The 15,384-nt window shown below is 37.3% G+C and overlaps 1 protein-coding gene across 2 annotated transcripts; it reads left to right on the forward strand.

Annotated features, from left to right (window-relative positions):
* Nucleotides 1-988: 988 nt before the first annotated feature.
* On the forward strand, nucleotides 989-5,388 carry LOC130725524 (pentatricopeptide repeat-containing protein At5g55740, chloroplastic). Of its 2 annotated transcripts, XM_057577596.1 has the most exons (5): nucleotides 989-3,597; nucleotides 3,737-4,305; nucleotides 4,508-4,583; nucleotides 4,711-4,822; nucleotides 5,285-5,388. In XM_057577596.1, the coding sequence occupies exon 1, from the start codon at nucleotides 1,077-1,079 to the stop codon at nucleotides 3,540-3,542; it is 2,466 nt and encodes an 821-aa protein (XP_057433579.1). In that variant the 5' UTR covers nucleotides 989-1,076; the 3' UTR covers nucleotides 3,543-3,597; nucleotides 3,737-4,305; nucleotides 4,508-4,583; nucleotides 4,711-4,822; nucleotides 5,285-5,388. The 2 variants fall into 2 exon arrangements, with proteins under 2 accessions (XP_057433579.1, XP_057432953.1); XM_057576970.1 differs by having other exon boundaries at nucleotides 989-4,305.
* The last annotated feature ends 9,996 nt before the right edge of the window (nucleotides 5,389-15,384 follow it).

Consider the following 15,384-nt stretch of genomic DNA (forward strand, 5'->3'; position numbering starts at 1 on the left):
TTTAAGTGTTTACTCTAAAAATTATTTAAAAAATATATAAAAATGTACATAATAATAAATATAATTTTCAATTAGTGTTGACATGAAAATATTATTCACATTTGAAAGTAGATTATATATAAATTTAAATATTTTCTAATCACTCGGAAGTCGGAAGACATGTTTACCAGATTATCTAACTTCTATTTATTTATGTAGTCCTAAAATTATATAAAAACACTTTACCCTATTATTTGAATAATAATAAAAGTAGACAATACACATATTTTCACTTTATAAAACTTTCATAATATGAATATATGTACTTCTAATTTTTTTCCATATAATGGAGGGACTCCTAAAATTATTTACGAAATTTTGAAAAAGGTACTGATATTATATTAAATTTCACTTTTCTATTAGTTTTACCACGTAAATATCTTTATGTAAAATGTTTCTTCCCATTAGTGTTTAACATGTAATTCAAATGAAAATAAATATAAACCATATACAATTATACACACACATATATATATATATATCAAATATTAATACTTTTTATTTCCCAAACAACATACTTTCACTCTCCAATTTACATACTTTTATATTTATTTAATCATAATTTTTTTTATTAAGTTATTAGAAATATGCTGAAATCATTGAAAAATTTACTTTTCTAAAAGTTTTAACATGAAAGTAGTTTGGTGAAAAATGTTACTCCTGGTGGAAGCTTTTTAATATATAATTTAAATTTAAATATAAATAAATATATGATAATATATGAAATAATGTTTTCTAATCCCTGTTCCATTCTGATTTGTTTGAACTTTTATATATACTTACTTCTATAACTATTAAAAAAAAGTAATGTTAAAATATTATTAAAGTTTATTTTTCTATTAGTTTCAGATATTTAAATTAGGTAACTGAATAATTTCATTAATTTGGGACCACAAGTGTGGCCCACCTAATCTTCACCATATCCCATCCGAAACAACATGGCCGTTTAAATTATCTATTCACCACAATACCCTTCCCGCTTCTGTCCGTGTCACTCACTCACCACCACCACCACCACCACCTCCACCGCCACCTCCATGCATTGTATATCTTGTCTTCCCCTCACACCCAACACCGCCCTACAACTTCCCCATTCCAAATCTCAAACCACCGTAATCTCCCCCAACCCCACACCGAAACTCACCCCAAACACCACACTCCACCACCACATCACCGCGCTCTGCAACACCACCGCCGCAGGACCCGACATCTACGGAGAACTCCTCCAAGGATGCGTCTACGCTAGAGACCTCGGTCTCGGCCTTCAAATCCACGCCCACGTCATAAAAAACGGTCCCTCCTTCTCCCAAAACAACTTCCTCCACACCAAGCTGCTCATCCTCTACGCCAAATGCGGCCACTCCCACGTCGCCTTCCGCCTCTTCGACAACCTACCGGAGCAGAATCTCTTCTCCTGGGCCGCCATTTTGGGCCTGCAAGCCCGAACGGGTCGTTCCCATGAAGCGCTCTCCAGCTACGTCCGGATGAAAGAAAACGGCTTCTCTCCGGACAATTTTGTCGTCCCCAACGCGCTCAAGGCCTGCGGGGCCCTCCGTTGGCTCGGGTTCGGTAAAGGGGTTCACGGCTACGTCGTGAAGATGATGGGCTTTGACGGGTGCGTTTATGTGGCGACCGGGCTCGTTGACATGTATGGGAAATGTGGGGTTTTGGAGGATGCGGAGAGGGTGTTTGATGAAATGCCTGAGAAGAATGTGGTCGCTTGGAACTCGATGATTGCGGTTTACGCGCAGAACGGAATGAACGAGGAAGCAATTAGGCTGTTTCAGGAGATGAGACTGGAGGGTGGTGTTGACCCGAATGCGGTCACTTTGTCGGGTTTCCTCTCAGCGTGTGCGAATTTGGAGGCGTTGGTGGAAGGAAGACAAGGGCATGCTCTTGCTGTTTTAATGGGGTTGGAGATGGGTAGCATTTTGGGTAGTTCCGTTGTGAACTTCTATTCCAAGGTTGGTTTGATTGAGGAGGCTGAGTTAGTTTTTAGAAACATAGTTATGAAAGATGTGGTTACGTGGAATTTGATTGTGTCTAGTTATGTGCGATTTGGGATGGTGGAGAAAGCACTTGAGATGTGTTATTTGATGAGAAAAGAAAATTTGAGGTTTGACTTCGTGACATTGTCGTCTTTATTGGCTATTGCTGCAGATACGAGAGATGCGAAACTGGGTATGAAGGCACACGGGTTTTGCATCAAGAACGACTTTGATTCTGATGCGGTTGTGTTGAGTGGAGTCGTAGATATGTATGCGAAATGTGGGAGGGTGGAATGTGCAAGAAGAGTGTTCGCTTCTGCTGAAAGGAAAGATGTTGTGTTGTGGAACACAATGCTAGCAGCTTGTGCAGAAATGGGTTTGAGCGGTGAGGCGTTAAAACTTTTCTATCAAATGCAGCTAGGGAGTGTTCCCGCAAACGTTGTTTCTTGGAACTCTGTGATATTGAGTTTTTTTAGAAATGGTCAGGTTGTGGAGGCTCTAAACATGTTTTCAGAAATGCAATCTTCAGGTGTTAAGCCTAATTTGGTCACATGGACCTCTGTGATGTCTGGTCTGGCTCGAAACAATCTTAGTTACGAGGCTGTTATGGTTTTCCGGCAAATGCAGGATGCGGGAATCAGGCCTAATAGTGTGAGCATAACTTGTGCTCTCTCAGCGTGCACAGACATGGCACTGTTAAAATACGGAAGGGCAATTCATGGGTATGTTGTGAGGCAGTACATGTCTCCATCTCTTCAAATCACAACCTCTATTGTGGACATGTATGCAAAATGTGGAAATTTGGATTGTGCAAAGTGGGTTTTCAATATCTGTTCAACAAAGGAATTGCCTGTATACAATGCAATGATATCTGCATATGCATCGTGTGGTCAAGCTAATGAAGCCCTTGCACTTTTTAAACACTTAGAGAAAGAGTGTTTAGTGCCAGATCACATGACTTTCACTAGTGTCTTGTCAGCATGCAGCCATGGAAGATTGGTGAAGGAGGGCCTAGAGGTTTTCAAAGATATGGTCTATGATTTCCAGATGAAGCCATGTGACGAACACTATGGCTGCATAGTCAAACTTCTTGCTAACGATGGCCAGATAGATGAAGCTCTGAAGATTATTTCCACAATGCCAAGCCCTCCGGATGCACATATACTAGGATCCTTGCTTAATGCTTGTGGGCGAAATCATGAGATTGAGCTTGCGGATTACATAGCAAAGTGGTTAATGAAATTGGAGCCAAATAATTCAGGGAATTATGTGGCTCTTTCAAATGTGTATGCAACATTGGGAAAATGGGATGAAGTGTCAAATATCAGGGGCTTAATGAAAGAAAAGGGCCTGAAAAAGAGTCCTGGGTGTAGCTGGATTGAAGTTGGACAAGAACTTCATGTTTTTATTGCTAGTGACAGGTCACATCCTGAAATAGAGAATGTTTACAATATTCTGGATTTGTTGGTATTTGAAATGCATTATGCAAAAGATAAACCATTTTTACTTCTCTAATATGTGGATTATGCAGGAAATTATGTGGATTTGAGTACCCCATTTGAGAAAAAAGGTTTGATATAACTGTGACCATGTGTTAATCTTTGTTAGTTATTTTATGAACGTAATTAAAATCCATCTTGTCTATTGTACATTCAAGGCAATTGACGTTCCAAGTAGTAATGGTGATTTTTCCTCTGCTTGTTCTTCAGGGTCTTCTTTATGCAATAATGAAAGTTATGCAAATATCTGTAGGCAGTTGCTCTGTGGAGAGTCAAAACATTATACTTCAAAAAGCTTACAGCATAATATCATCACACACTAACTTTCAGTTCAATGAAGTCGGAAGATCACCCCTCACTCCTGAAAAATATGACATATCTCCTAGAGATGAAGGAGTGCTTTCATTATTTGCATCAGTAACTATTGCAGTTTCCCCCAAAACACATATTCCAAATATAAGAGGACTTCTGCGTTTATTTATAATAGCCCTCCTCAAGGGTGTTGTTCCACTTGCACAGACCTTGGGTTCTATGATTAACAAATTCATTTCAAAAGCCAGCGATGCAGAGAACTCCAATAATCTTACCTTGGAAGAAGCTCTGAATGTTATATTCAGCACAAAAATATGGGTTTGTAGTACTGATGTGTTGCAGGGATGTAATGGAGCAGATAATGGGAGTGAAATGGTTCTTACTGAATAATGCCTGGGCATTGCAAATGATAGATTACTTCAAAGTTCAAACCAATGCCATTTGTGGGCTCTCATGGATTGGAAAAGGTTTGCTTCTGCGTTGTCATGAATAGATTAAAGACATCACGATGATTTTTATTGAGTGCTATCAGGCACAAAGCAATCCCCCGATACATAGAAACAATGCAATATTACCAAAATGCCAATAAATTGTTCAACTGGAGTTTTTTCTCTTTGCCATCTCCCTTACGCCCACAGATGTCTAAACTGTTGTTTTCTACAATGTCAGATCTTTCTTGTATCGAGCTTTTGCACATATCATCTCTGATACTCCGCTGATTGTTATAGTAAGTGAAGCTAAAAAGGTTAGTTTGAGAAATTTAAACTATCAGCAATTACATATATTTGTCACACTTAAGAATTTCTTCTACTGAGTTGGCTTTTCTTGATCAACTACTTTTATTAATGTAAGTTTCCTTGCAAATTTTGCAGCTCATACCAGTTCTGCTGAATTGCTTGTCCATGTTGACCGAAGATATTCAAGATAAAGATATTTTGTATGGTCTGTTGCTAGTCTTATCTGGGATATTGACTGAGAAAAATGGTAATTACTAATTACAATTGTTGTAGTATTTAATGTTTCTTATCAGAACTACTAGGGTCAAGATATGGGTCAATAACTCAGTGCGAATTTCACGTTCTCCTATAGTGATTTGATTTCTTTCCCTTTTGTTTCTCTTAATGATTTCATTGTGGGAAAGAATTTGGATCATTCGAAGGATCAATTTCAATATTAATAAGAATTTTCACAAGGATCTTGATCATTAGCCAACGTACCTGTTGCTAGATTCTGGTGCAATATCTGGTATTTACAAATAGCCAAATACTGATGATTTGTTCCTTGCTGATGTGCTTGGTACTTATATAGCTTCAACCTGTGTTTTCATATCGTATTACTATGTTTGTCACAATTCTGTAGTGAAGGTGATAATGATCATGTAATCTTTGGCAAGTAGAAAAAACGACCATGAATGCTGTCTTAAATAAACTATGTTCATGCATGCAGGGCAAGAAGCTGTCACGGAGAATGCTTATATTATCATCAATTGTCTGATTAAATTTGTGGACTACCCTCGGAAAACATGTGTATCAGATTATTGAACTTCTATTTGTATATTTAGTCCTAAAATTATATAGAAGCTCTTTACCCTATTATTTGAATAATAATAAAAGTACTGATATTATATTAAATTTTACTTTTCTATTAGTTTTATCACCTAAATATTTTTATGTAAAATGTTCCTTCCTTCCTGTTAGTGTTTTTTAACATGTAATTCAAACAAAAATAAATATAGACCAAATACATATATATCTAATATTAGTACTTTTTATTTCCCAAACAACATACTTTCCCTCTCCAACTTTCAAAAAAAAAATTCTGTAATTTTATATTTATTTAATGATAATTTTTTTAATAAAGTTATTAAAAATATGTTGAAATCTAAATTTACTTATGATATAGACAATGAAATAGCAATGCTTTGCTCTGCTAGGGTTTCGTTACCCCAAGCAGGCTTGATGGCGGCTGGCGGCAATGGGGAGCAAGACACATCGGAAGAAGGCATCGACACGGAAGGCGAACCAATGGATGCTCATGGTGGCCCAACTCTGGGTTCGAAAGATGGTGGAGTTGCGACAGCGTAAGGGAGAACAAAGGTTGAGATGGGTGGGTCGATTCAAAGCAACGGCGGAGCGTGGCGGAGAAGATCGACTCTGTTCATGGACGGCATCGAGGAGGCAGTTGGCTACCATCACTTTCGAGGTCTGATCGCTCTTTTCAGACAAATCTCGACTGTCTTTGTTCAACCGAGTCGCAAAAAAGGGGGGCAATTCCGCTTCAGATTTGTTCGTTTCTTCTCTGCTACCAGCGTTCTTGACGGTCTAAGGGTTGGTGGAGTAGCCCTTTCGGTGGCACCGACGAGGTATCCCCGGGACTATTAGAGCAGCTATGCTCTTCAGGGGTTTAGAGGTATTGGCTGTGGCTTCCAAGCATAGAGAGCGCGGGGAGGATGATAGTTCTGACTGGTAGGTTTTGTGGAGGGAGGCTTTAGATCACAGTAGTCTTTTTGGGGGGGGGGGGGGGATAGAATTCTAGCTGGAATCCTTTTTCCATAAATATTCATGACCCCTTGATTCAGTTGCGGTGATGTCTCATTTTGCTTCCTCTCCTCTGCGTAACATGCCTTCTTTAAGGGTTTGTGAGGTTGGTGGGTCTGGAGAGGGAGTCCATTTTTGTGGAGGAGGTTGGCGCCTCTCTTGGGCAGGGGATGCTTTTGCCTAGGAGACGCGGGTGGCCCAGGAAATTGGTCGGCAAAGCTCGGTTATCTAGTTGTGTTGTGGTTAGGAACCGAGGACTCTAGGCAAAGGGCACTTGCCGTCGTGGTCGCAATCCTAACAACCTCTTCTAGCCATCAAGTAGAGGTCTCTTCCAAAGGTCGACAATTGATACTTTTTCCGGCAGAATTCTTAGAGCCTCGGGGCGTTATGACTAGAGCAAGGAGTGCCCTTTTGATGGGAAAACAATTGGGCTTAGAGTATTCATGTTCAGATATTGAAGCCTTAAACCAGCTTGCGGCCCAGTTTCGGCGCGTAGAGGTTTATAGGGCTAGTTTTCTAGGTTGTTGACACTGGTTGGGTTTGAGCGATCTCTTGGGTTTTGGGTGTTTCTGTCCTAGGGGTTTTGTGGGGTTTTAGGTGCTGCTGTCAGCCTTTTAGGAGTTGATTGTTCTGACATGTTTTTTTGTTGTATATGGAGGGTGTGCTTTGGTAGAGATGTTGTTCTCTCCTCCTGCTGTTTTTTAAGATAGCTTCTCCTTTTCTTGAGGTGCTTGTTCTTTGTTTCCCTTATTATAGTAATATACTTTACTACGGTTAGAGCTGTGCATATAGGCCCACAGGCCAGCTCAACGGGATGACTAAATGAGTTGGGTTTGAGTTGGTAAAATTCTAGCTCAAAGAACTTGGGTTAGTGCAACCCGGCTCGTTTAACCCGCGAGTCGGGCGGGTCAACCTGTGGGTCAAGTGAGCCAACCCGCGGGTTAGAGTTATTTTTCATAAAAAAATTATTATATTATTTTGTCTTAATTCAAAGTTAGTTTTATGAATTATTTTTAGATAGAAAAATGGAAATTCTCATTTCTTTAATTTGAGACTACGTTTTGTGTTTTATTTATTGTTATTCTATTATTTATCTCATTTCAAATGTGACAGTAATATAATTGTGTTGGTAAAGCCTGGACACAAATTCTTTTACTATATTTTACATGTGACAGACTTATAAAAAAATGTGACAAGAAAATAATTGCGTTGATAAACCTTTTGCTTATGAGTTGTTATGTAAGTATATATTTAAAATTATTTTTTATAACAAATAAAACATTTTTAATTCCAATTTCTCCATTATCCAGATTTTTTATATTTATTTCACTCAACCCGCGAGCTTGTACCGAGCCGGGTTGGATTCATATTTTCCTGACTCGTCAAGACCTCAGGTTGACATAACGCAACCCATTTTCAACCCAACCGGTACGGGCTGACCTATATGGGTTGGGCTGGCTCGTATTGACAGCTCTACTCCCGGTAGAAGCTTGTTAGTGTATAATTTAAACATAAATAAATATATAGTAATATATGTAATAATTAGACCGGGGTCAGGCATATCAATCCATTACAAGAACCTACAACTTCGTGGTTGGACTTTGAGAGTCCCAAGCGAATACGAGTTTCGGGAAAATTGAAGCGACAAAGGTTCTCAGAACGGGGTCCTAGAAGGTGTGTGCCATAGTATTCAGTGTTGATGAGATAATGTTTCCCATATAGAAAGAAGCGGTGTGTTGCTGTGCGAAAGTGCAGTTTGATGAAACTATTGGACATGATGACAATGTTCCAGAACCGGGAAACACATCTGCATTGCAACAGATATTTCACCGGGAGCCATTATAAGATCTCCTCAATGAGTTCGCCAGGGATGTGCGTTCGCTGAGGTGGCCTGAGTGATTTAGGTGGGTTGAAAAGAACTTGATCAGCTTTGACTGCATTTTCATCCCCTCAAATTTAGTAGTAAAGCGGGTCTTGTCATATTTTATACTCTGCATCTCAAAGGGCAGTGCTATTGCATTATCCCTCAATGCCATATGACAACTCTGGGCATCAGGGAATTCTTGTCCCTCTGAAAACTCATAATTATAACTTATTGGTAATGCACGAGCCTGAATCATCGAAGGTATAAGCTCAGAATGGACACCGATATCGTCCCCAGAATCAATACCCATTTCATGGTTATGGACAGTTAAGGCCATGCTGTCATCAAGTTCCTGGTTTTCTAAAACTGTCAAGCCATTGTTCTCTGTTGGATCCAACTCGTGATCATGATGCTCAGGAGAATTTTGATCCGTAGCCATTAAAGAAATGAGGATTCAGTTGTTGCAAAGATCTACATAAAAAAAATAGACAAGTAAGTACGAAAGATGCATAAATTAAATCATGTCTGGCTCATAGGCTTGAACCTTAAGCTGCAGCAAATAAATAGTTCAAACAAGGCAAACCAAGAGGGGTGAAGATATAGCACTATCGCCAACACCCACAAAGATGCATACAAAATAAGAGGTAGCTACAAAGATGGTATGCAAAGCACAATAAACTGTGCATCCTTAAGAACATAGCACCATCACACAATACAAATCTCAAGCAGAATAATGCAATGTCAAGGGTATCACAATTACTAGGACTAAACAAGAGCAAATCATGGGTGCATAGTAGCATACATAACCACAAACACCACATTAGCACGACAAATCATCCCAGAAACAAATACAAATCACGTGAACCAAACTCCTTTACAGCTACAGAATAAAAATCTAAACTCAATTATGCAATCCTATTAAGGAACAATGCATTGATCTGAACTTAAAGAGTGAAAACTCTACAAGACTCACCCAAGTCAAACTACACGAAACCTATAAAAAACAGGATTTTAGCATAGGGCCGTCTCAACCCTTAGGCTAGTAAAACCCTCGCTTTAGGCCCCAATTTTTTTTAAAAGAAAACTAGTATAGATTTCAAAAGAAATTATCCAAGAATAGAGCAATTAAATAACATATTGAGTTCCTAAAAGAATTGATCTATTAAGTGCCGCATTTATTTTTAATTAAATTCAATTTATTGAGTATTTTGAATTGATAAAAAGCAGAGGAGGAGTGCGAATTTTCATTTGATCTCTTTGAATTCATCTTAATCTTGAACGTTCATTAAAACATAATGAAAACTCAAATATTGATGGACTAGATTCATTTACAGAACTAAATATCTTAAAAGAAATTATACATATAGAAAATGATACACCGATTGACATACTTAATTATGTAAAAAGAATTGATTCTTTCTCAAATGCATATATTGCTTATAGAATAATGTTAACAATTCCTGTAAGTGATACTTCTGCGGAACGTAGTTTTTCAAAATTAAAATTAATAAAATCATATCTAAAATCAACAATATCTCAACAAAGATTAAATGGGTTGACTTTATCATCTATTGGAAAAGAAATTTTAAAAGAATCGATTATGATAATTTAATAAACGATTTTGTATCTCAAAAAACCCGAAAAATAAATTTTATTTAAATTATTTATATAAAAAAATTAATTTTATAAAGACCCAATTCTTAGAGTTCGCTTTAGACCTCAATATTGGTTGAGACGGCCCCTGCTTTAGCATGACCCACTAGGGAAGATGATCTCGGACACCTTAACAGGTGAAGAAGCTAGCAGAGAAAGACAAACTTTCGAAAATACAAAGAGAATGGTGAGAACAAGAGAGGAAGATTGAGAATTTAGGGGCACAAATCCTATTCAAACTTTCATACACTCCAACGGTCGAACTGCAATTTCTATTATGCATTTTGGTAAAAAATAAAAAACACTATATGGCATGATTTGCGTGTAAAGGGATCAGGGAATTGATGTGGGTTCTTGTGGTGAATTTATTGTTTCTTCTAGTGGCAACAAAGGCATTTCTTGTTGGTTCGTGTTCTGGTAGGAGGTGGAGTATTCGTTATTGTATTCATGATGTAGCAATTCAGCACCTTATTTCTTAAGCAAGTGGTTGGAAGCTTAATTTCAAATCTTGTGAATGGAAAAAAAATAACTAACCTCCTCCTACTTAGTGCGTCGACCGTGGGCGAGAGATTAGTTTCATAAGTACTGATTATGAGATCTTGGCTAAGAAAACAAATTGTATATTTTCTTCCACCTTTAGTCAATTGGATTTGCACAACAATGAAATGTGTCTTCTAATGGAGATGATGCAAAAAATAAATATTTTCATTCCCGTGGAAGTCGATCATAATATGCATACTCTCATGCATCTAGAAGACTTCCAAATCATTATTGGCTATGTTTGGTTTTGTGTTGGCATCCTTCAAAGTACTTTCAAATTGTATAGAACTCTGCACCCACATGTTTGACTATTTTTTTTCTCAGTTAACTCAACTTAGTTTGGGCTCCAAACGTGGGTTTGATGGCAGTAGAGAACTTGTTACTTCTCTGTTGATTGAAAGTTGGTTGAGGTTCTTTCTTAGTAATTTTACACATTCAAAATACTTTTAATCATTATTATCCAAACAATATTTATTTGTCAAACTTACTTTTGAAACAAAAATATCCAAACATAAATCACATTACAATAAACTCACTTTTAACCAAACTCCGTTTTGCAAACCCACATTCACTCAAACTCTGTTTTGCAAACTGAAATCCAAACACACATATTAATGGTCATTTCCTTTATTATTTCCATTTCTACCATCCATTATCCATATTGTCATCTTACTTCTAGTAATATTCCCATCCTGTCTCATTCTAACATCTAAATCCATCTATCGCTCTTCTGTACTTAATCCAACTCTAATTAAAATATTCTTTAAATCAAGCCTCTTAAACTAATTTCTGTCCTCCTTAGTCTTATGTGTAATCCTCTTTTCCGTTGCATTTTCCATTCCTCCATTATCAATTCTGCCCTTAATCCTTTTTTCTACATGTCTACTTCTCAATTACCAACCTAATTATTAAGTTTATTATCCTTATTAATCCTAATTAATCATATTTAGTTAAATTAATCCTACTAACTTCCTAATCTACTTAATTAAGGTAAGGTATCATTCTCGTAATTTCAGAACATACTCCTGCTCTCCCCATCTTGCTTGCTCACAAACACAACCTTAATTATAACTTCTCTTTTCAAGCCTAAAATCCTCCATAGTTTTCAAGCTTCTAACACTACATACATGCAAACATTAAAATTCAATCCTTAACCTTATCGTACTTCTATTTCAGTTCAGAACACAATAAAATCAATATGCAACACTGATCCATGAGTTTTCCTAGATCAAAGCCACGTGAATGATCTTTAAGGTGAACACGAAAGTGACCTAAGAGGTGAAGTTGAGTTCTTCGTAATTTGACACATTCTTTCTATTCTACAGGTTCTATGATCACAAGCAACACTCACTTTAGCGTCCGAGACTTTTGAAGGCAACCCCTCCACACCATACAACCTGAAGCTCCAACGTGACTTCCAGAACTATCACCGTGCAACTCCGTCGTAATTCAATACCTCAACTGAGAGAGATTCAAACCGCATTCTCAGATCCTAACACTAGTGAATTACACTTCCAGAAGTTAAACCTACGGAAGCAAATTTTTACATTTTTGAAACTTGAACTTCTAAAATCAATTATTCTTCTAAAAGTTGAAATTCCAAAACCGTAAAAATTTATTTTTATAAAATTAACTTTCAGAAAGTTGTATTGGAATTTTTTCGGGAGAATTTTTTTTTAGGATGTTTAATTATGAGGTGTACAAAAAGTTAACCTAAATCTAAATCGTGACTCAAACAAATTAATCCCCCAATAAGGTTTAGGAAAATTAAGTATGATATAATTAAGTTTAAAAGAATGAATTTGTCTTTAGTAATAATGTGTAAATGTAAGTTTAAAAAACTGATGTTGTTTAGATAGAATAACGTGAAATTACTTTTGGGGATGATAAGACTAAGCTAGCGTTTGGTGGTAGAACGGAACATGACAGAACAGAACGGAACAAGACGGAACAAGATGGAACAAGACAATAATGTTCTGTGTGTTGTGTTTGGTAACTCTATTTTATTAGAACAGAACCATAATTTTAATGACATATATAACTCTGCATGTTTAATGTTTAATATTTGATTGATGATAAAAAATCGAACTCAATTGAACATTATACATACAACCCGTTTGTTATTGCTTATTTCATGAAATAATCACTTATTTTTTAAAAATTATCACTTATATATTATTTCAGTTGTTTGAGTATGTTTTTGAAAAAAGAAAGGCAAAAATCTGATTATTTCTTTAAACGATTTGTTTGTTTTAGATTAAAAATAATTATTTTTAACTCTTTTTTGAGATTTAGAGAAAATCATAAATTGATTTGTGTTTAACTATTCTAATTAAAATCACTTTTTTTTTTATCTCCTCTCATCTATCATAATGGAGTTTTATGATAAACTAAAGTAGCTTTTACAAATAATCTGTTTCAGATTTCAAAACATAAAAATGTTTTTTTATTAAAAAAGTTATTTTAAGGTGATGAAGAATGGTTATATTGCAACAATAACTCCTTTCGAGTCATGATGGTTTCTCAAGCTTGGTTATGGAACTTCACAAGGAAAAGCAGGTAGTGTGTAAATTTTTAACATTTACATTGACATCTTGTGCAAAGCTAATATATAAATCCCTAACGCATTTATCTTTAAAAAAGTGATTTTTTTTTTGAAAAAGTTGAATCAAACACACTCTAATTTATTCATTTGTCATTGCTTAAAAAAATGGTTTTACTTTTCTTTAAAAAAGTGATTTTTTAATTAAAAAAGTGTTTTTTTTACAATAAGTTGAATCAAAACTGTAACACTCCGATCTACAGGTGTCACTTTAGTAACAAAAAATAAACTTTACGCGAAAAACCGGTATATTTTTTTCCCGTTTGATTCCTTTTAATTAAAGCGATAGAAAATAAAGACATAACCCAGCATCTAAACTAACCGATGTACAACATATATACATGTACAGCCTCAGCTGCACTCCACGTCACGCGCACTCTCAGTGACCCCAAAGTAGTGTGCCCGTAGGCAAATATGTACAGAACCAGTAATGTAAGTAAAAGTTTTACGTACAGTCATCCAATGAGAAAGTCGGCCCCAAAATGACCTCAACAAAAGACCCCTATAGTCCGACAGACTCTCTGTGATTCCTCAGCAAGAGAACCACACAAAAAGCCATGTATCGGGAACCTACCCTGTCCCAAAAGTAAGACGAATCAGAGCTCTACACAAAATATGACGCTGCCTAACCTACCCTCCCAATACTGCTCACATATCCTCCTCCTCCCCTTCGTCGCTTGGCGAGTAGCTGTCAACGTCGGTGTCGGAGTCAGAGTCCGAGTCCACAGCGAACTGAAGACGGTAGGTGAAGCTCAGCTCCATGCGTTGTAGAACTCCCTTTGTCAGACGTCCACGAGGTCTGTCCGGTCCTCCAACTCAAACCTGATCCCCCCCGAGGGAGAGACTATCGAAAACCAAACCGCCGACGACATCTGGCAGCAGGCCGACCGCCCAAACACAAACATGAAACCAAAGCCAAGCCGCTAGGGTCAACTCACGGAATATAGTAATTATGCAAACAACATGTGATTGGGGGATATATATATATATATATATATATGTTATTATATAGATATAAATATATATTCCTAGCATGTTATCGGCTCTAACAATACTTCGATAATTCAAACAACATACAATTCCAGTCAGGGTGAATGTATGCGTGAAATGCAATTCAATATGATCCGGATAGTTGTTTGGGATGGGCACCATCGAGTCAGTCCTAACATCGGCCTAGTGTTTAACCATTTCCGCTCGGGTGTCGCTTACAAACCCATGCATAGTCGGATCAGCCCCAACCAACCAAGATCGTGCCACTCTGCCCGCTATGCCGAAGATACACCTAGGTGTTCTTCGATGAAGGCCTTCCCAACCTTCGTGAAGCTTTCCCGACTTCACCGAGGCCCAATCTTTCGATCGTACAAACCTCGAATGATGCATGATGCAATATGATTAGCCAAACATCGAATCGTCCTCACAACGTAAGTGTTTAGCTCAAAACCCAATTTCAAAACCCAAGAGTTTAATGTCGGTCAATACGACACCAACCCCCAAAGAAAGAGTACTAGAGTACTCGATGACCACCCGTCTTCACCGTGGATCGCATCCATGGTTTCCCCCAATTCCCAAATAGCTACAAGACTTGTCGACATTTCCCCGTTTTTCGCAATCATAACCCATTTAAGTTCCTTATGGTTTTATTCATCAATAAAAATGTTTCGAGTTGAATTAATCAAGTTATGAGTTTTATTCTTGAAGACTAAGTCCCCTAAAGTCTCTAGTTCCAAGATTCTATTCATTCTAAGTTTGCCAAAATCCCACCAAATATAACCCCCGGGGAAAGTCTAAGTATACCAAAGAATGGCTAGGTCTCAAACCTCGGTTTGGACTTGCCTAGGGTTGTTCATCCAACCCGGAAGATCACAGTAACCAATTTAATGATTCTCCACTCCGAAGTCGCGTCAAAACGCACAATTAAATAACACATCCATATCTTAAGTCATGGAAAACATCATAACATTATTTCATCATCATAATCAATATCAAAGTAAAGCATAAGTCGAATTCATCGACGCCTATCATGCAGTCTTAGCTAATAGGTAAGTTGCCCTAACCTCGAGTTGCTCCAGCCTCGTGGTCTAGGTTTTCTTCACTCAATTGCTCTGAGAAACCCAAAGTTCCTTCAACTGAACCTCGGAGAAAACAAAGCAGAAATCCAACAAAATCGATTAGCTCGATCAAAATACAACTCATTAACGATAGACAAAGTATTAAAGCTTCAGATTACAACAATCGAGTACGAAAGGACAAGTTTTCGCAAACGAAAAATTCCCCCCCCCACACAAACATGCTCTCGGCCACAAGAGGAAAAAGGCTCCGGCTCTTTTTCTTCGATCTAATTTAATTACAA

This window comes from Lotus japonicus, chromosome 1 (genome assembly GCF_012489685.1).
Source record: "Lotus japonicus ecotype B-129 chromosome 1, LjGifu_v1.2".
NCBI lineage: Eukaryota > Viridiplantae > Streptophyta > Magnoliopsida > Fabales > Fabaceae > Lotus > Lotus japonicus.